We start from the raw sequence: 22,770 nt of genomic DNA on the forward strand, positions 1-22,770 counted from the left end.
CCGTTTCCCTTTACAAGAAAAGGTGAGCCGTTACAGAGGAAAATAAATTCGCAAATAAACAGGCGAGAGTGGGGTCCTGATGCGTGCCAGAGCAGGTGAAAAACAGTAAAAAAAAAAAAAATACGAAGAACAGCATGAGAGTCTCTGGGAAATTTTTCTACTCCAATATAAAACGCAGCAGCTGCGAATTCTCCATTTTCATTCACCAGAAGGTGTTGAGTCATGATTTTCATGAACAAGGAAAAAAAATGGAGATGTTTATTTATCATATCTAGGAAGGAGTCTCCAGTGTCAGAGCTTTAGTTTCCCACCGCAGTTTATGTACCTAATTAACTTTAATCATAGAAACAGACCAGGAGCAGTACAATTATTTAATAAATTACAAAAAAGTACACAATTCAGTTTGTTGTAGTATATTATGAGTCTCTCCAGAATTGTGTGAGCCAGAAAGGCTCGATTTTGCTGCAGCTTATATCAAAAAAATTTGAAAACTTTATTTTTTCTACAGAAACCGACTTGAATTGGCGAAATCACAAGCACAGGATTTTTCTCCTCCAAGTGAAGACACACATACGACGACTTTTTATATGAGACGTACTGTACTCGGGTTCAACTCGTGTCGTCACAACGCCGAACACGTCTCGACTCGAATCCGTGGAAAATCGGCGACATTTGTGAAATCGCAAGTTGCTAATATTGCGGAATTTGCTTTATTTATCGTACTTTAATTCCAGTGAACGCATAACCGTGAAACCCACAAGGAAGAGAATGAAAGCGTGACAGGGAAGATCAAGCCACAAGGTGTATGATTGTTGTGGACAAATAAAATACGAATTTAAATGAACTTACATTAAATCGGTTTACAAGGCCTCGTTTTCATGTTCTGCGAATTTAAAAATGTTTTTAAAAAGGGAAATGAGACAAGAGTCAAAAATTAAAGGTGGAAAAACTACAGAGTTTTAGTCTGTACTCATAAAGTAGTGGAAGTGAAAACAAACACCACACAAAAGCAGAGAAATGTGAACGTGAAAGTGAAATATAATAGTGACATATTAAAGAAACTGATTATGGTATAAAAGAAGATGAGTACCACACACCCTCACACACACACACACACACACACACACACACACACACACACACACACAAACCATCAGTGTATAGAGCACTAGATCAATTCTGTGTGTATTGAGCAGTCCTCTGGGACGCTCCTGTGCTTACTGAGAGTATTGATTATTGACTATATATTAACACCGATCACACCGATGCTGACAGATGAACTCTAATCAAACAGGTCAGTAAAGACGGTAACTCACTAAGCCTGACATGTTTCATGTAGCATGTAGTAGAACACGGTCTGTTCCTTTATATACATTTATACACATACATACACACATACATACACACATATATACACACACACACACACACACGTATCAGGTCACACTGTGTATGGTTGTGTAAGAGACAATATAAAATTATAATATTAATAAGGATAATTATAAAATCAAATAAAAATGGTCTACATATACTGTAATGCCTCGTTTTCATGTTCTGTGAGTTTGCAAACGTTTTTAAATAAGAGACCTAAATGGAGAAATAAGACAAAAGTCAAAATTAAAAATACAATAAAATGACACCCATAGCAAAAAATATAACCTTATACTTAATAAGTACTTAAATGTATGGATGGATGGATGGAGGAATGAACCAACCAACCTTATGCCTGAGCATTAATTAACAACAAAAATAACAATAACAATAATAATAATAATAAATCAGTTCGATCACCACATATTTTTCTGACATACCAAAGACATAATTTAACATTTTTCACATATTAGCTCAAATTAAACATTGTAGATCAATTAGACTTATTAGACAATCAGACTTAATAATACATAAATTAAAAATATTTAAATACATAAATTAATGACACATTATATTTTTACACTCCAAAAATATAAATAAAAATATATATTATATAATAATCATTTGACAAATACGTTACAAAGTGTCTGATTTTATGTCAAAAATGTTTATGTACAATCTTAAAAGTATTATTATTATTATTATTATTATTATTATTATTATTATTATTATTAATATTTTTTTTTGCAGATTTTTTTTTTATTTTTATGTTTCATACAAAAAGTTCCCTAGACTTTAAATAATTCTGAATGGTTTATTTTCCTGTCTTTGCTCGGTTAGACTTGTCGACTTGTAGTTTAATAAACCTGGTACTCAGATGCAAAGCTAAACATCGTAATCATGCGTATAATGAAAGCGTGCTGCGTTTGCGTGATCGGCCACCTTCAAAACGTTGCGTCGCTATTCGCGAGGGCCGCGTGCGAATGTGGCACTCGGCTATGAGAATAAAATATCACTGTCGTTATGTGAGCTCCTTCAGCAATATCCATATTTCCAAATAAAACACCATGAATAATACAAGCTATGGGTCTGAATTTTAAAAACCTGTACATAAGTCATGGTGGAGGTTTGATCCGCTGCAATGTATAGAAGCCTTGCGACAGACAAATCAAGCTAAGTCCACATAAGGGATCAATGAGAGCACTACGGGCCCCGGGGTCGCCCTATATTACACTTCAAACTTCATATTCACTCATTGATTTGCTTTTGCGAATAGTATATCACTAAACTCCGATGGGATCTGAGACAGAAGCGGGGGCCAGGGTCAAGCATAACACACACACACACACACACACACACACAGTCACACGTTAGCCGAATATTGATGGCCGAGCAAAAAGAAATGACTAAATATCCAGATCAATAACTAGTTACCACCACGACAGCCTGCGAGATGGAGATATATAAATATACATCTTTATGGCTACGGGAGCATTCATAATGAGAGGCTTGAATGAGTGCTTCCCCTTAAGGTAAAGTGTTTGATTAGCGCCAGAGCAGAGGTTAGCACTAGATGTGCTGATACTGAAAAAAAAAAGAAAGTCTAACACTAAGGCGAAGGAGCAAAGCCTGACGATATACTGTTACGGTATTGCCCTACCTCAGTAAGACCTCTTCTTCCGGTCGTGTTAATCGAGCTTAGCGATGACGCTAGCTAAACATCCAAAGCTAAACACGGTATAGGAGATACAGTTAGCATTCTCATCCTAATAATGTAATAATTTGCTGCAAACAAGCACGATACGTGTGTTCTGAGGCATTACGACTTCTTCACAGACTCGAACGAACGACGTTCAACGCTAGCATGTCAGCTAGTGAAAATTTTAGCCTAATTATGTTATAATAGGAGGCACGGTGGCTTAGTGGTTAGCACGTTCGCCTCACAGCTCCAGGGTTGGGGGTTCGATTCCCGCCTCCGCCTTGTGTGTGTGGAGTTTGCATGTTCTCCCCGTGCCTCGGGGGTTTCCTCCGGGTACTCCGGATTCCTCCCCGGTCCAAAGACATGCATCGGTTCAATATAGGTTGATTGGCATCTCTGGAAAAATTGTCCGTAGTGTGTGAGTGTGTGAGTGAATGAGAGTGTGTGTGTGTGTGCCCTGCAATGGGTTGGCACTCCGTCCAGGGTGTATCCTGCCTTGTTGCCCGATGACGCCTGAGATAGGCACAGGCTCCCCGTGACCCGAGGTAGTTCGGATAAGCGGTAGAAGATGAGTGAGTGAGAGTATGTTATAATAAACTGGTGAATTTGGATCGCTTCCCAATGTTGGACATGTGGATTGTAGCTTAAAGCTTGAAGCTTGAAATTATTTAATATTATACTTTTACTTTGAACTTTGACTTGAGGTCAGATGAATGAACTTAAATTGACAGTTCATTACATTTCAACCTTTTATTTGGTTAGAATTTCATCTGTATAATATCTCTTTGTATTATAATATCGTAACATCTAGAACATTCAGAAATTTCCAAAGTTCAAAATAAGACAATTTTAATCTTTATGAAGTTGAAAGTAAAATTTCATCATTAAGCAAGTATTAAGTTACCATTTACTTAGCTAGACATTGTGTACATAATAATAGTTGTTTTTATTAATTATTAAGAAAAGTTTAAACTATTTTACAATTTTTAGTTAGACTCAATAAATAAATAAATTACACTCAATAAATAAATAAAAAATCACATTAGAGCTGGGATATCATGCAATACAGTCTTGTTTATTATGATAAATTGTCACGAAACCCTTTCACAAGGCCTGAGATATTTCAGACATTTTTTCTTTCCAAAATCTGTAAAAAAAAAAAAAATTTTTTTTACAGTCTCGAGTATATAAAATAAATTCAACATCCCTGTAAATAATAGGTTTCACAAAATTACTTGATTTTTAAAGGGAAAAGTATAAATGTATTATTTATTATGAACTATATTAAGGTCTAGCTAGCAAACTAGTAAAAGGAATAAAACAGACTTATTTAAACTTAAAATTTCTGTAGATTTTTGAAAAAAAAAATAATAAAATTTACTATTTTACTAGGTAGTATTATGCAGATGATAAAATAAACCTGCTTCGAATAAAATTTTCTCTACATGCTATTTTTCTATGTAGAAATGAAAATTTATACAGTTCTAATCAGCTTAAATGTCTTTTTGGTTTTGTCTTAAACTTTATAATTAACGATTATTGCGTTATACTTAAAATCTTACATTTTACGAGTTTTAAAAAGAGTGGACCTAAAATTAATAATGTATTGCTTATTTTAGAAGATTAAGATGATTTTGGGAAGTATTTATGAAATACAGTAAATATACACATGTCCATTATTGGTTCTTAAGTCCTGTAGCTTCAAAACTATTCAACTGTAGATTCAAAACCATAGAAACTAAATTTGGGGAATTTGTACAAAATGTACACCATTAACTTTTTTTTTAAAGCTTTTTGTGACTCTGCCTGAAAATTGGTATCGTTAGACTGAAGAATTCTAGAATTTTCTATCCCAAGACAAAAGAGTGATTAGTTTCATTGCAAATAATATAAATAAAGTCAAGAAAACGGTATTACAATATACGTATATCTAACTGCCATACCACAAAGATATCTTAAGGTTAAACGAGCTAAATTAGAGATAAATAAATTTATATACAGACAATATTTAACTCTAAACTTTGTAAATTATTATTGGTAATTTTTATATTCCTGTAAAGCCGCTTTGGGACGACGACCGACGTTAAAAGCGCTTTACGGATGAAACTGGAGTGAACTGAAAAGTGTTGTTAATTTTGCTATACTAAACATCGCTACGTTCGGCGATTACTCTCCTCTTAGAAAACAGCACGGCTTAATTGCACATGTCAGAAAAGCTAAACAAAGACCTTGTAAGCAGTCAGCTGAGTCTGTCCTTATTTACAGCACAAGGTCATTAGTAAAGACAGCAGCTCCCTCATTACTTCGACTCGAACACCGACCAGCCATAAAGAGGCAGGAGACCAGATAATGCGCTGCTCCTTAATTAAACAAACTCTACTGCTTTTACTTAATCACTGTGTAATATTACCCTTCTGAGATGTGCTGCTCTTTTAAGCTTAAGCTTAATCACACTTCCGCATCACCTTGCAAAATAAAGCCATGCCTTACTCCCCTTTGTCTTCATATTCACTCGTTTCTTATTATTTAATTCCATTAATTCACTGGTACAAAGTGTAAAAACGTGCTTCCTTAAATTCTATGTCTGCTTTTATTGAATCACCAGCCTTTTGGAAATTTCCTATCCTCCATTTTCTATTTTTATTTCTTTCAAAATAAAATAAAATAAAATAAAATAAAATAAACCCATCTTAACGGTCTGAGTTCAGCCCTAAATCCAGGTGCATGATGAAGAAAGAGAGGAAGAAGAGACGGAGGCCCCGTGTGGGTAAAAGCTACTGTGAGCTGTAGTTATTGGTGACGGTGACAGGATTGACATGTTATTGTGGCAGCAGGTAATGTGTGTGTGTGTGTGTGTGTGTGTATTAGCGGTATGATAGCCTGATCAATACGGCCATTAGAAATGCAGCAGGAAGTCCCCCCTCCACCCTGCGGTAATAAAGCAGGAGTGACGAGCTGCTACTTCATTTGCTACCTCCATTAGTGTAATGGTATCATTATCAGCCAGGGCAGTATTTTTCTAACCCCACTCCACCACCTTGTTTCCTCTCTCCTTTCTCACTCTTTATAGACAAGCGCCTGATGAAATCCGGAGGTTTACGGAGCATTACCTCCCTTGATCCTTCTTCCTCTCGCGGGGGTGGCGCGGCGTGCCGCGGTGTGGAGCGGTGCGGCTCACACGTAGCCGGGTTTTTATGTATTCCTGAGTGTGCTTTACGCCAACAGCATGCACTATTTCTCCATTATGGAGTCATTAATAGAGGCTGGCCACGTGTCGGGTAATGGAGAGAGGGAAGGGAGGAGAAAGCTGCTGATTAGGCCGAAAGTGACACCGCGCCGCGCTAAAACATCGGCTCTGACACGACAGCGCCTGGACGTGAGGGCCCGTAAATCGTTAGCTTTACACTAATTTACAGGGAGCCATTTTAGCAGGGAGGGGAATCGATTAACCGAGACGGGTTGTGTGGTCACATAATCAGCCTGTAGCCGGAGCTAGTTGTTAATTTAACAGAATTGCCAAGGGGAACACAAACCATTTTAATGAGTGTTTAGGAATTAAATAGCCTAAACAGCTTGCTCCGGCAAACACACCAGCCCTGAAAGCCAATGAGCCAAAGCCACTTCGACTGATGGCAAAGAGTGGGATGAAATAAAAAATAAATAAATAAATAAATAAAAAATTTTAAAAAAGGAAAAAAAAAGCTTTGGAACATCTGGCAACCCTCTGCTGTCATTACTTACAGTCCAGTCAGGTGGACCATAAGTATAAATCTTTCTTTCCTTTTTTTTCCCTCTCCTTCATTTTTACACACGTTTTAGTGTGTGAAACGCACATTTCATCACAGGACAAGGTTAGACTGTCAACAAAGTGTCAAACGAAGTAGTGGATCCTTCACCGGTTACATGCACTAAGATCTAGCACAATTCCTACATAGCAAAGAAATCACACACACACACACGCACTCACACGCACGCACACGCATGCACACGCACGCACACACGCACGCACTCTCTCACACACTCTCACACACTCTCACACACTCTCACACACACTCTCACACACACTCTCACACACACTCTCACACACACACTCTCACACACACACTCTCACACACACACTCTCACACACACACTCTCACACACACACTCTCACACACACACTCTCACACACACACTCTCACACACACACTCTCACACACACACTCTCACACACACTGTCTCACACACACTGTCTCACACACACTGTCTCACACACTCTCACACACACACACACTCTCACACACTCATACACACACACTCTCTCTCTCACACACACACACACAGAGAGAGAGAGAGAAAAAAAATCTGTCCGCACATGTAACTACATGCCCAATAAGCAGTATTTATAGTAATCTACTTTAATTGAGCCTCCACAGGCAGCCAGCTTTGTTGAAGTCAAAACCGGTCGCTTTGTCCGGCGCTTTTAGATCAAATAATAACGCTGACTGTATTTCTACGAGGAAAGGGCCGTGTAAGGGCGCTTCTTAAGCGATGAAGTCATCCTTTAATAGTCTATTAGCCAACAACATGCCGTTTTATGGTACAGGATGATAATTAGAACAGGCTTTTCATCATGCATGTGCGCCACATGTGGGTAGGAAATCCCTAGCAAAAGCCGAACCCGGGACGAGACCTTTTTTTGTTTTTTTTTTAAGGCTTCAAAAGACAAATCGGTCACAGTCTGTTCTGAGACATGTAAAAAGGACACGTCGGGTTCCGTCCAAGTGACCGAGCAACAAACGTGTCTTGGTTTAAGTCTACAGCCTGCGTCCACACTTATTACTTATTATGATAAAGTAGAGCAGTTTTTTACTGTAACAAGCCACAGGCAGAAAATCCAGGTCTCTGATTTGATTAATCTGTGGTTTTTCATTCGTTTAACCATAAAGTCACAGAGTTTGTGGTTCCATCAGACGAAAAAAGAGAGAGAGAGAGAGAGAGAGAGAGAGAGAGAGTGAGAGAGAGATTTTTGTTCTTAACAAAAAGGTGACCAAGAAAAAGAAAATGGGAAAAGGAGCTGGATTGAGTTTTTAGTTTAAACCGATTCCATCACAGGTTAAAATTTCACACCAATAATCACCCTGATAATCAGCACTGGATCAATATCATCTGTCTGTCTGTCTGTCTGCCTGTCGGTCTGTCTGTCTGTTTTTTTGTCTGTATATCGGTCTGTCTGTCTGTATACCGGCCTGACTGTCTGTATACCGGCCTGACTGTCTGTATACCGGCCTGACTGTCTGTATACCGGCCTGACTGTCTGTATACCGGCCTGACTGTCTGTATACCGGCCTGACTGTCTGTATACCGGCCTGACTGTCTGTATACCGGCCTGACTGTCTGTATATCAGTCTGTCTATCGGTCTGTCTGTCTGTATATCGGTCTGTCTGTGTCTATATATCTGTCTGCTTTGTGTCCAACTATCTGCCTGTTTGTCTGTCTACTGGTCTATCTGTCAGTTTCTCTAGCTACCTGCCCGTATGTCTGCCTGCACGCCCATGTCTGTCTGCCTGCACGCCTGCCCGTCTGTCTTCCTACCTAGCTGTCTGTTTGTCTGTCTGTTTGTCTTCCTACCAAGCTGTCTGTCTGTCTGTGTGTGTGTCTGTCTGTCTGTCATGTATAACTGTAAGTCAGCGTTGATCTAATCATCTGATCCGTGTTTTATTATACAACATTCTATAGCTTTACACAGAAAACAGAAAAAATTGAAAGGAAGAGAGATAAAGAATGAAAAACATTTAACACAAACTGATCTGTCAGTAAGGATGAAATGATGAAACACAAACACACAGCAGCTTGTTAGATTTCACACCTTGAAGTGATCAAGACATCAGAACCTTTATTGGATTTAATGGTTCTAATAAACTGTTTGTTTGTTTGTTTTACACAGAAGTGATCACATTTACTGACTTCCTCCCAATCAGACCTGCAAAAACCTTCCATATACGAGTTTAAGCAACAGGAGAGAACTTTGTATGTATCTTCTGTATGTTTACAGTTATTTATTATTTTATGTCCTGAATAATAATAATAATAATAATGTTTTCACAGGATCTGGATCCTATTACAGAACCCTGGGGTACAAGACAGGAACCTTAATATGACCCTAGTACATTACACACACACACACAAGCACACAAACACACAAGCACGTACCACACACAAGCACGTACCACACACAAGCACGTACCACACACAAGCACGCACACACACACAAGCACGCACACACACACAAGCACGCACACACACACAAGCACGCACACACACACAAGCAAGCATGCACAAACACAATAACAAGAACACACAAAAACAAACACACACACAAAAACAAACAAACACACACACAAAAACAAACAAACACACACACAAAAACAAACAAACACACACACAAAAACAAACACACACACAAAAACAAAAACACACACACACAAAAACAAAAACACAAAAACCCACAAAAAACAAACACACACACAAAAAACAAACACACACACAAAAACAAACACACACACAAAAACAAACACACTTCCACCATCAGTAAGTGTGAGAGAACTGGAAATCCTGTATAAATGTGGAGGACCCACACAGGACACTACAGAACTTGCTAATTAACACGAAACACAATAAAAAAGCCCTTGTACTTATTACAGCTTACTTCCTCTTTAAATCACCACAATAAATAATCAAGTCAATCACCTTCCAAAATGTCAAACTTCCCCCCATTATTCCTGGAATCAGAACTTGGCTCAAAAATGGTTCAAAACACACAACATCGTTTACATTGCCGTCATTTACGCTCACATGGCCACACGCCTAATAACCTCATACAGCACAGCAACAGAAATAACACAACATACTGCAACTGTGACAACTTCACACCTTTTCAATGACTGTGGTGAGAAAATAAAAAGAAATAAATAAACAGGACGCGTGTGATCACTGCATCAACGATAAACGCTGAAAGTTTAGTCCGTGCTTTCGTTAAAGCTTCCTGACAGATGCTTAATTAGCTATTTACGACTTAATGAATTCGGAAAGGTTTACTAAACTGAAATCAGGACTGTAACCCTAAAAAAATACTAATTAGGTTTAAAATGAATTATAAATATAGAAACTACTCATGCATGTAGTCTGTGAGATACAGAGATACTTGTTGATTTAAATTCACACACAGCGAATAAACAAGTGAACAGTGAATAAAGTGACTAATAAATAACCAGCTGGTTCTTTCGGTATCTTAGTTTCTTTGAGTCTCGTTCTCAGGTATAGGCTTAAACCGAAGCTTATTTTGTAAACGTATGTAAAAATGTGTAAATATTTTAAACCTTTTTTATAATTATTATTTACTGGTATAAAACGTTAGGGTTTTTTTCTGAACCAATAGTGTGGATTTGAAGCAAACTAATAGCATTGAAAGAAAGAAAGAAAGAAAGAAAGAAAGAAAGAAAGAAAGAAAGAAAGAAAGAACTTACGGATCTGGATTTGTTTGGAAACAGTTTCTGTATGAATGGTCAATTGTATTTCACCTCATATTTAAAGCTCCACAACTTTCACATCACTATGTAAAAGATGCAGTGTTACAGATTAGTGCCTTTTTACTGAGAGTGCAGCAAGTTAAGTCAAGTCAAGAAGCTTTTCTTGTCATTTCAACCATATAGAGCTGCTGCAGTACACAGTGACATGAGACAACGTTTCTCATGTCATAAAACAAAGACAGAGCTAAGGACTTAGTAAGTTAGTCCTAGATACATACATAAAGTGTATCTGTGCAACCTGGTGCAAACAGTGCAGGACAAGACAAAAAGACAGAAAGACGGTGCAGGACAAAAGACAGAAAGACGGTGCAGGACAAAAGACAGAAAGACGGTGCAGGACAAAAGACAGAAAGACGGTGCAGGACAAAAGACAGAAAGACGGTGCAGGACAAAAGACAGAAAGACGGTGCAGGACAAAAGACAGGAAGGCAGTGCAGGAAAAAAGACAGAAAAATAAAAATAAACAAAAACAGCACCAGTGTAAATACTGTATGTCCAAATAATATTGCGTGTGCAGAAATACTGGAATAAACACATTAGTATTATAGCAGCAGTTACATGACGTATTGTTAAGTAGTGTGCACAACAGCAATCGACTGAAATGTGAGACAGAATGTGCAAAGAGCAAAAACAGTGTGTAAAACAGTGTGTAAACAGTTTGATGTGATGTATAAAGTTAGTGTGTGTATTAGGTGTAGGTCTGGTCAGTCCATACAGTTGATGTGCGTGTGTGTCTGTGCGTGTGTGTCTGTGTGTGTCTGTGTGTCTGTTCAGTACAGTTCCAAGATGAAATAAAAGGATCAATTATTCAGTACTGCAGAGATTTACATGCCATATAAAGAACTCATGTGATCAGTGGGAAACTCTATAAATCACTGAACTCTACACAAACGCTACACAAACGCTACACAAACTCTACACAAACTCTAAACAAACTACACACAGTCTCAGGTGAGCCATTCATTCCCAATTTCTTCTCTATTTCCAACACGAACAGTAGATGATATAAGACAATTCTAACATAAAGCCTGGACAGGATCAGTGCATGATGTGGATGAGAGGAGAACAGTTTTGTCTCCTGTTTTCATTCATTGTCACCATTATTTCTATTCTATTTCTATTCTATTTCTATTCCCATGCACATACACACAGATCTCTCACACACACGTTTGTTAAACTCTATTTCTCAACAGAACAACTCGAGAGAAATCAGTGACACCTCACGTGCTGTTCTTTTATTCCCCTGCCGTCAGATTTCATGATAAATAAACAATAATAAAATAAATAATAAGGTGGAAAACGCCATGGATGTGCACGCGCACGTTGTGTTAAAGCTTCTGACAGTGAAACAGAGCATGAAACTGCAGCCTAGACACACACGCACACACGTAAACACTCCTCACACACTCCACAAGCGTGTGCGTGTGTGTCTGACTAACAGAGAAAAGTACAAGCGATACCTTTCTCCTCTTTTCCCTCTCACTGTCATCCGATCGCTTCATGTTCCTGGAGTACTGTTTACACTGCCTCGAGCGTAGGGCGCGTGCCCGCGGTACTTGTAGTTCGCGTTCACTTCCGCAAACCTATAAAACTCTGTTTGGTGGAACAGCTAACGCGACGATACTCAAGCGTTTCGTTTTCATTTTAAAGTGTGTTTAATAATGTTGTCTCGAATCGTGATTGGTTTGTTACGTGAGACCAAGGAATCCGCACGTCTTTCTTTTGGAGAACTACATTTCCCAGAATTCTTGCGGCAGGATTACGTCACGCTCAGATTTTTACCGGAAGCCGGAAGTATACGGTGATCTCACGATTGCAGTGTATGGATGTTAGTGAAAACCGACCACAGTAAACAAAATGATGTTTGAATGAAAAGAATTTAAATGGATTATTGATAGAGTGATGTTTTTAAATAAATTTTGTATGCCTTTTGTGTGCATGTTTACGTTTTGGTTTTTGTACAAATATAACCTTTGTGTGTGGGTGTGTGTGTGTGTGTGTGTGTGTATTTGTGTGTGTTTGCTTATGTGTGTATGTTTATGTGTGTGTGTGTATGTTTATATGTGTGTGTATGTTTAAATGTGTGTATATGTGTTTTGTTTATATATTTGTGTGTGCATGTGTGTGTATGTTTATATGTGTTTGTCTGTGTGTGTTTATGTTTATATTTGTGTGTGTATGTGTGTTTATTTTTATATGTGTGCATGTGTTTGTCTGTCTGTGTGTGTGTTTATGTTTTTGTGTTTGTCTGTGTGTGTGTTTATGGTTCTGTTTGTCTGTGTATGTCTGTGTGTGTGTGTATATGTATCTGTATGTGTGCTTATGCTTATATGTGTTTGTCTGTCTGTCTGTGTGTATATGTGTGTTTATGTTTGTGTTTGTTTGTGTGTATGTATGTTTATGTGTTTGTTTGTCTGTCTGTCTATATGTGTGTATGTGTCTGTCTGTGTGTTTGTTTTTATGATTATGTGTGTGTGTGTATGTGTGATCATTTTATTTTATTTTTATTTTTATTTTTCAACAAACATTCATTCATCTTCAGTCTTCATTTTAGTAAGTGCTTAATTCTGGCCATGATGGTTGTTGTCTCTGGATCCTATTTGAGATTACAGACCAGGGCATCATGCACACACATATTCACACACTCATTCACACCTAGGACCAATTAAGCACGGCCAGTCCACCTGCCACGCCTTCAGAATAAGATGCACAAGCCTGGCCGGTAACCCGATCGAACCTAGGACCCCGGAGTCGTGACCTGGCGACGCTGCTCTCTGCCTTCTGCTTCGTCATGCCACCCTGTGACAAACAAGTCTATATTAATCAAAATCTTAAACTTATACGTTACATGATTTTAAAGCTCAGATATACACACACGTCATTTTACTTTACCTTCAGTAGGCTTCAAATCAGAAGCAGGACTTTGCAGCTCATATAAAATACAATCATTCTTTGAACACACTCCAGCACTGAATCTTGCCAAGTCTCTTTCAACTCTCCGCAGATCGCAGCCAGGTGCTTCACAGCCAAAATCTCCACGAACAAGTGCTGTGTTCATTTTTCCCACACACAACACTTCAAACTGTGAAAGAATATGTAGGAACATTTCTGTATCAAAGGAGCATAGACTGGGGAGGGGGGAAAAAAGGACAGCAGATACCTCATAATCTTTTTTCTAAAAGAGAGTGTTGAAAAGTGCTCAGGCGGTTATTCGTTTCAGCTGAAGACAAAAGAGCACGTCTGCGAAAGACATAAGCCGTGGCCCCCTTCTGCGCTGAAGGTTTGAAAACACCTGTTACATATTACCATTACAGGCTTTGATCAGTGTCTTCATTAGACCTCTTTGTAATCTCTTTTCTTTTATGGCACAGTTGACCAAGGCCAGGCGGGTACAGTGATTTAACACATGTGTTCCCTTCACCTGTCTTGTAAAAAGCTCAAAGCTCTCATACGTTCAAAGATCTTGGTGTCTCTGGCATCCTATTGCAATAAACGGGAGAGTTTCTTTTGATTCCTATTTATAACCTACATTTCCTCCTTTCTCCTTTCAGCTTTAGAAGAAAGGATCTGTTTGAGATATACCTAGTCCAAAGTGAATCCATATGCATAAAAGAACATATACAGTGTACATGTGTGTGTGTGTGTTATGGATTAATAGGCAGACCGCTTTCCCTTTTTCTAGCTTGAAGGAAGTTGTTATTCTGTTACACTCTTTTTTCGACATAGTAAAGTTCACGACTGTTAATTCTCCTCGTCTCGTCTCAATCTCGGATCTTGTATGGTTTATGTTCTAAATATTACAACTGTCAATCATGTGGAGTCTGCATGTCTCGCCGAGTGTCCTGGACTTCGTGAGCCGTGGATCGGCCCCGTCTTTCTGCGTCCGATCTTTACAATGCTTTATGTTCAGCAACCTCGGTTTTGCTCAGATATGGCACTAGCTTGACCAAAAAAAAGCAAAGAGGAAAAAAAAACAACCTTCTGTAGCCCATCAAATCCTCCACTGTCTTTTGTCGGGCCAATTTTCTGTTCCCACTTTGCACCGCAGGAGATGTTTTGTGTTATTGCGCATTGCGTCACCGCAGGATGACCCTCTCATGAGGTTGTCTTTTAGCCATTGATGATATAATAAGCGAATAAAAATATAAAGAAAGAACAAAGCAAAGAATGAAAGCAAATGGCCAGAATCAAAGGTGAAACATGCGTGTAGCAGGAAACGAAGTGAAAAGCAAGCCATTGTAAAGCTCCATATTAGAAACAGACTTGAATTAAATTTCCTGCTATAATAATAGACTTCCCATGTGTGTGTGTGTGTGTGTTTTTTTAAACAGGGCCACCTATGCTTTATTAATATATTGTTGAATTGTGATGTGGTATCTTCAAAAGAAGTTAGAAATTCCAGAAAAACAAGCCAACATTGTCCAGTAGCATTATCGAAACTCAAGGCATTGCCTTGAAAAGCGAACGCATACGCCGCATTCTACCCACAATGCACTTGGAGACAATGAGAGCGATTTTTTATTTGTATTAACGAGCATGTGGAGCGAATGTGTCTCGGCTGTGCCCTAACTTTTCAGTGCTGCGCCATAGGAAGCTGTTATTTGTCAGTGCTGTAAAGCAGATTGCTGCCCAGTGGTTTCCATTAACATCAAAGATTCCTTCGCTGGCAGTAATAGTTATATCAAAACCTGAACTCCATTATTTAGCTCTTCCATCCTGGAGTCCTCAGATTGATTACAGTCACAGGGTTCTTTTATTACCGATGCTCTATTTTTGGTTCGTGGTCGATTTTCTAAAAAATCTCTCTTTTGTACTCGATGTCGGTTTTGTTCGAAATCTATGCTCGTCATATATGATGTGAATTGACAGATGACATTGCATGACTTTTTGCTCCGAAGAAGTCAAAGCACAAAGCAAAGGAAGCGCATTTGTGTTTGGGTTCATCCCTGTGTTAACGTCTGTACTTTAATCCAATACTGTTCTTTATATATGGTGTTAGGTCACCATGAGCTGCCAGAACAGCTTCAATGCTCTTTGGCAAAGATTCACAGACTTTCTGGAACTGTCCTGGAGTGATGAACACCACTCTTCCAAAAAAAATATCCCTTTGGTTGGTGTTTATCGAGATGGTGGTGTTGAGCCTTGTCACTCCGAATCTCCCATAGGTGTTGTGTTCGACTGGCTTGAAATAGCTTTTTTTTATTATTATTACTCACATCATTTCTTCCTCATGAAACTGTTTCACTGTGTCCTTGTATCACCTTGGATGGGGCGGAGTCACCCAAGAAGAGACCACGCCCACCAGGATGGCAAGGTTTCACCACAGTATAAAGACCAGGTTGTAATTACACTTTCTCTTTTATCCAAATCATGTTATTAATCAGGCACAAGTGATCGATTTTATATGGTTGGTATTCAATTACCAAGTTGCACCATTTGAGACATAGATTTGAATTTAGGACATCTTGGAAAAACGCTTATCTTTACTCATCTCTCTCTCTCTCTCTCTCTTTTTCTCTCTATCTCTCTCTCTTGTGCATCTTAATTAAAGAGCCTTTATTAGAATATTGTCTAAAAACACCCTATTGTAGGGTCGTACGTTAAAGGAACGTGAAGGATTTCCATAAAGAGACAATCCAAAGAAATGTGTAGTACCTTAAAGTGTTGTTCGTAACGGTTAGGTTTATATCGTATCATATTATATCGACTTTCCCTTTTAGCAATTGGAACCTTTTTAGGAATGCTAGAAGCCTTTATTATCCAAAGCATCCGTTATTTCCAGATTCACACGTGCGATTTGTTATATACGTTTTTGTATGTTATATAAATGTTATTATATAACATACTTTGTATGTTATATATTAACATTATGTAATATATACATATTACATGTTTGTATGTATGTTATATATTAACATTAGCTGCCAATGTATTTCTGTTGTCGTTTTAATATAAACATTGAGTTCTGACACGTTCTTAGTGTAATTTCTTTCAGTTATTTTCTTCTTCCTGCGTTGGAACCAAATGAGATCTGCTTAATATATCTCTCCCTGGGTCAAAATATAATTTACTGCCTCTCACAATAACATCTGATAAACAAGCCTCTAATTTAAAGGTTTTAAGATTAACGATCCTGCCTTTGAAATTCCCGGTGGCCCTTTATTTCCACCAAACTTCCAACTCTGACACGACCTGTTTGGCCGACGCCACAAAGTGCTGACCGGAGACCATAAAACTGATTCACAAAATACATTCACCACTTAATACATGAAGATTATGCCCCAATAAATGAGTGCTCACAACTCCCCAAAACACACAAACACACACGCACACACACACACACACACGCATACCACTACAGCAGAAATGCAGGCAGCCTGTTTTAAGATGTGGTGTACCTCCTCGGCTAGGATCACTTCCAGACGGCATGAGAGGGAAGCATTTCCTCGGCCCTGTGATTTCAATACCATGATCAGGGAGCAGTTTTATTGGAGTGCCATTAAAACGTGAGGTTTGACATACAAAAGGGCCCCTGTTTTCAACCTCATGCAAAAATGGCAGGCTGAAAGACATTATATAAAAGTCTGTATATAGAGAAACACACATCCCCTTCTGCTGTGGGGAAAAAAGGGAGGTTAGGTGACCATAATTGTCTCTCCTAAAATTGCAACGTTTTACAACAAGCACCGGAGCGCTTGATTTAAGTCATCTGCTTTTGTTGTCCATGTTCCATGACTGTACAGCACAAGCCATGGCAAATTATCTGACGTCTTTTTTTCCGCATTTTCCTGTTTGTGCATCCACTTTCTCTTTGACTCTGATCAGCTCTTTTTTGTGGACGTTGTAGTGTTTGCCTTACAAAGTTAAAGCAACCGGCACAGTTCACCAATAAGAGTTGACTGTTTTGACTTACTAGAAAGCCAGAAATTTGTAGACTTAATTTGAAGCTACTTATATATAATTATCTCCAGTATTTTAATAAGTTACAGTATTTATATATATATATATATATATATATGGAGAGAGAGAGAGAGAGAGAGACATACAAAGGGGAGAGAGAGTCACAGAGTCATTTATGAGTCATGAGTCGAGTCATTAATTTGAAGCAGTTCATAAATCTTCAATCTGGCATTTCACTTATTCAAAGCAGTCGACTCAGTTCACTATGAGTCGACTCTTTTATACACATAGTTGACTGTTGATTTGTTTTTTTCTGTCCGTATATCTCTTGATGTTGCTGTGACATCATGCTTAATTAGGGGTGGATCCTGGGAACATGGCATGGGGATACAACCATGAATCCATGCCCCCAACACACACACGCCCCCAACACACACACACACAAACACACAACCTTCCCCCATGACACACACACAATTTAGTGGAAAAAAAAGCTTATTTTGGGGAGTTGGAAGAAAACTGGAGAACCCAGAGGAACCCTCAGTTTGACTCCTAACCTTAAGGTTGTGGGTTTGAGTCTCGGGCCGGCAATACCGCGACTGAGGTGCCCTTGAGCAAGGCACCGAACCCCCCCAACTGCTCCCTGGGCACCGCAGCATAAATGGCTGCCCACTGCTCCAGGTGTGTGTGTGTGTGTGTGTGTGTGCACTTTGGATTGGTTAAATGCAGAGAACGAATTCTGAGTATGTGTCACCAAACTTAGCCATATGTCACGTCACATCACGTCACTATATATATATATATATATAACACTAACCTAATTGCTGTGAGACAGTAAAGGCTATCTAAAGCTCAAAGAATTGACTCTTTCTTGAACATAAGATCTGTAGGAGAATGCAGTGGAGAACCTCGGTACCACACAGTTAATGTGCTTTGACTTGGCAAGCTGTACAAAGTGCCAACTATTTTTATTGTCATCCAGCCGAACCCAGACTAAACACGACCCGCTCAGATCAAAGGTACACGCTACACCAACGCTTAAGTGCCATAATGTGATACTTCAGACTTTAATGAATATTAAAAAGCAACGCTTTGAAGCCAAATGTTTTGTGTTCTTTTTTATTGGGTCTATTTATTTCCCTTAGCACGTTGAATATCTGATGCTCTGTGGGCAAAAGGACAAGATGTGTATGTGTATTTATGTAGCCATAAAGGCACCTGTAGATGTATAGATGTTCTATAGATGTAGTGTTGTTCTGCCCTGGTTTTTATTACCAACCTAAGCTGTCTGAGCATTTCTACATTTATTATCCACTTCTTCTCCAAAATAAATCTCTTAATCTCATTAATCAACGTTCCGGCAGTGTTCTGATGATTTCCTGCTTTACACTGAACATTACTCATATAATGTACATATTCTTTAGGTTTCAGCTGATATTTTCTTGATTCACGGTAAGTTTTATTTAATATATGACATTTTGAAATATATAAAAATGTATTTAAAGAATTGAATAATTGGTTAATTATTTGTATTTATTTAAAGAATTAAATTGTCTTATGTTCTTTTTAAATTTATGTTTAGTATACTGAAGTCGAGGGGCACGGTGGCTTAGTGGGTAGCACGTTCGCCTCGCACCTCCAGGGTTGGGGGTTCGATTAACGCCTCCACCTTGTGTGTGTGGAGTTTGCATGTTTTCCCCGTGCCTCGGGGGTTTCCTCCGGGTACTCCGGTTTCCTCCGCCGGTCCAAAGACATGCATGGTAGGTTGATTGGCATCTCTGGAAAATTGTCCGTAGTGTGTGATTGCGTGAGTGAATGAGTGTGTGTGTGTGTGCCCTGTGATGGGTTGGCACTCCGTCCAGGGTGTATCCTGCCTTGATGCCCGATGACGCCTGAGATAGGCACAGGCTCCCCGTGACCCGAGGTAGTTCGGATAAGCGGTAGAAAATGAGTGAGTGAGAGTATACTGAAGTCTTCATTTATGTATTTACGGTATATTAAGTAATTATTACCCATTAATATACGTAATCTTATTATTTTATTTGATTGTGTTTTAAGTGAAATCGTCATGAGATTTGGTCTTTTTTTAGTCATTTCAGAAAATAAACGGAAAAAGGCTTTCCTGGAATTTTCTATAAGCCGATATCCTTATACAGTAGACCCGCAGAAGTGATGTGCTTTTAAAGGCAAAGTGTTCTCACTTAATAGTGATTTGATTATTTTTTTTTTTTAATGTTTTACTGCTCTTTTTGATTCTTCGTATTTTGTCATCTGTGAAGTTTTGTGTGTATGTTGTACATTTTCCCTGGTGTAAAGTTCCCTGCATGTGGCCTCACTTTCTCACTTCCTCGCTTCCCTTTCATAAATGAAGCTCCTAAAACCCTGCTGTCTCCTGGCTGCAAAGGTCAGCGTAATCAAATCTCTGACACCGCATGTTTTCGCTCGATCTGCGGCCTCCGCTTCGCCTGTACGCTGATGGAGTGGCGTTGTCTTTCATTAGTTTGGGTTTGAGGTTTTCAGCAACCACTCGTGCTGGTTTCGAGCGGTATTGAAAGCAGTTTTCCGGAACCGCTAGGCATGTGTTTAATTGTGTGTTTGGTTTGGCCTGGGCTCGAGAGCGGCTTCTGGTTATCCATCGCTTATTAATGGCTTTGATGCTGAAACCCAAAAGCTTCTTGTTTCCATTTTAAGGCTGTTGGTGTGTGAGGCAGATTCAGAGGGATTTCTGTGTATGTGTGTGTCTGCATGTGATCAACATGATGCCTTTTATTAGAAAACAATGATGAGTTTACTTAGAGTGTGTGTGTGTGTGTGCTTGTGTATATGTGTGTGTGCTTGTGTGTCTGCATGTGATCAACATGATGCCTTTTATTAGGAAACAATGTTGAGTTTACTTAGAGTGTGTGTGTGTGTGTGTGAGTGTGCGTGCGCTTGTGTGTGTGTGTGTGCCATGTTGGTTTTTGTCTGTTTTTTGTCAATAACTGTCATCTATACTTGGCTTGTATATATGATACCAATAATACCATCATGTATATCAGATCTCACTTTTTTTCATGACAGTTTTTTTAACGACAGACGGATCTACGTCTCTAAATATTTATCCCAAAACAGATTTTTTTAATTTTTTTTTTTTTTAGTTTAAGTAAGCCACTTGTCTCCTTTGTGATTATGTTCGACACTATAGCAACAAAATGTCTTCACATGTAAAGCTGTTTCTGGTTCTCACTAATCCGTATTTAGCGAGTAATCATATTAGAAACAGTTATTATTTTCGATTATTTCCAGAGGTGTTTTTTTTGTTTGTTTTTTCGTGTTTCTTTTTGCCCTAAAAGGGAATTTTCCTTTTCTGTTAAGAATTGAAAACGAATTGAAAACGAAACCTTTTCGGAAATCACATACATTTTCTTTCTTCTTCTTTAATAACTTTTCCTGCTTTTTTTTCTTTTTGTTCCTGGGTTCCAACCGAATGTGACAACACCTTAAACAAAGACGAAGAAGAAACAAACACAGAGTGTCGGTTTCTTTGACAGACGACAATAATCTCAACGTCAAAACGACAGCTCGATCGCTCCGAACGTGTACACACAAGCTCGGAGAGGAGACTTCAACAAGCCTACCGCACATCTAGAACGAGCAATTTTCCAAATTCCAAAAACTTGTCAGCGTCTAAAACCTTTTGACGCCATCAAGTGGCTTTGCAAATTACGCTGTTTTGTGCTGAAGGCGAAGATTAATTAAGGAATGTGGAGTGAGGATGTGTGACTACACCAGAACATCGCTTTGAGAAAGCATCTCGGGTTAAAAAAAAAAAGAAAAAAGGAAAAGAAAAGAAAAGCCACAGCCTTTTAACACTCTGAGATCACACATCAGGGCAGCCAGAGTCTTCTTTCCAGCGTGGTGTCAGAGACAGCTATTTGGACGGCAGCCCAGAGTTTGTGCTTATTTGTCTTTTATAAAAAGGACAACTGTAGAAGCCGTGCCAAGGCGCCCTTAGGCTCCTGCGATCTGCTGAGGCGGGAGAGTGTCGGTTTTTTGGGGCAGAAGCTCTCAGCTGCTCCCCAGATGTGCTAGCGGTGGGCGTCCGCTGCCTGAACCAGACTCACATTAGCGACTGTTCTTTTATTTTGTCAGCGCCGATACAGAACACACAATACATTAGTGTGTGTTAAAAGCAGGGGAAAAAACTCGCCACGGGCCAATAATTTGCAGGTGGCATTCGAATGTCGAATGCGTGACCATGCTGGTGACCGCACAGAACGTTCTTCTTATCATTAAAAGGGAGGGAAAAAAACCTTAACATTACTTTTAACTTTTATGGTGGCCATGGTTTTAATTTGGTGTGCGTGTGGGGAACTTTGCTTTTTGTCTCTGTGAAATGGGAATTTTTGGATATTTTCCAATAGTTTCCTAAAAAAAAAAAAAAAGCGTGACAACTGAAATGCAAACAGGCGTTTTTCTTTCTTTCTTTCTTTCTTTCTTTCTTTCTTTTTTTTTTTTTTTTTTTGTGGTTTTGATCTTACAAGCCAAGACTGATGTCTGCAGCTGGAATAATTGAGAGCTTGTAGAACATTGCTCGTTACGCAAATATCTAAACTACAGCGATTACATCAGCATGTCTGTCATGTTAAAGAGGTCAACACTGGAAAGCGTTTAATGTACAATGCAAAAAAATAAATAAATAAATAAATCAGGGTTTTTGTTAGTAAATAGATAATTAATTGCTGGTTTGTATTAAAATAATAAAAATACATAAATTAATTTACATACTTTATTTATTCTATATATAATTCTTATTTATTATATAATTTAGAACTTATAGTACTTTTAGAATATGATTTAAAATATAATAAAGAACTTTCTAGAACAAAAGGCTACTGTGATATCATTCTAGCTATTTAATTCAAAGATCTATAATATTATAATTATTATTGTTGCTGTTGTTGTTATTATCTTTTTTTATTGTATTAAATTCAATTCAATTGATTTGTATAGCACTTTTAACAATTCACATTGTCTCAGAGCAGCTTTACAGAAGTATAGAAACAGAATTTAAAAAAGTTTAAAATTAAGTTACTATTTATCTCTAACATCTATCCTAAGCTGAAGGTGATGGTGGTGATGAAAAACTCCCTGAGATGATATGAGGAAGGAACCTTGAGAGGAACCAGATGCAGAAGGGAACCTCATCCTCATTTGGGTGACACTGAACAGGAAATAATGTTAATATAAAT

At 38.5% G+C, this 22,770-nt stretch overlaps 1 protein-coding gene across 3 annotated transcripts in view; it reads right to left on the reverse strand.

Annotated features, from left to right (window-relative positions):
• fto (FTO alpha-ketoglutarate dependent dioxygenase) overlaps positions 1 to 12,235 on the reverse strand; it is a 155,053-nt gene extending 142,818 nt beyond the window's left edge. The window contains exon 1 of one of the 3 annotated variants that reach the window (XM_060859334.1): positions 12,100 to 12,235. In XM_060859334.1, coding sequence (XP_060715317.1) covers positions 12,100 to 12,141 — 42 coding nt within the window. In that variant the 5' untranslated portion in view covers positions 12,142 to 12,235. The remainder of the gene's footprint in view (positions 1 to 12,099) is intronic. The other 2 variants (XM_060859333.1, XM_060859335.1) reach the window with 2 other exon arrangements.
• Between the last annotated feature and the right edge of the window lie 10,535 nt (positions 12,236 to 22,770).

This window comes from Tachysurus vachellii, chromosome 23, assembly GCF_030014155.1.
Source record: "Tachysurus vachellii isolate PV-2020 chromosome 23, HZAU_Pvac_v1, whole genome shotgun sequence".
In the NCBI taxonomy this organism is placed as follows: domain Eukaryota; kingdom Metazoa; phylum Chordata; class Actinopteri; order Siluriformes; family Bagridae; genus Tachysurus; species Tachysurus vachellii.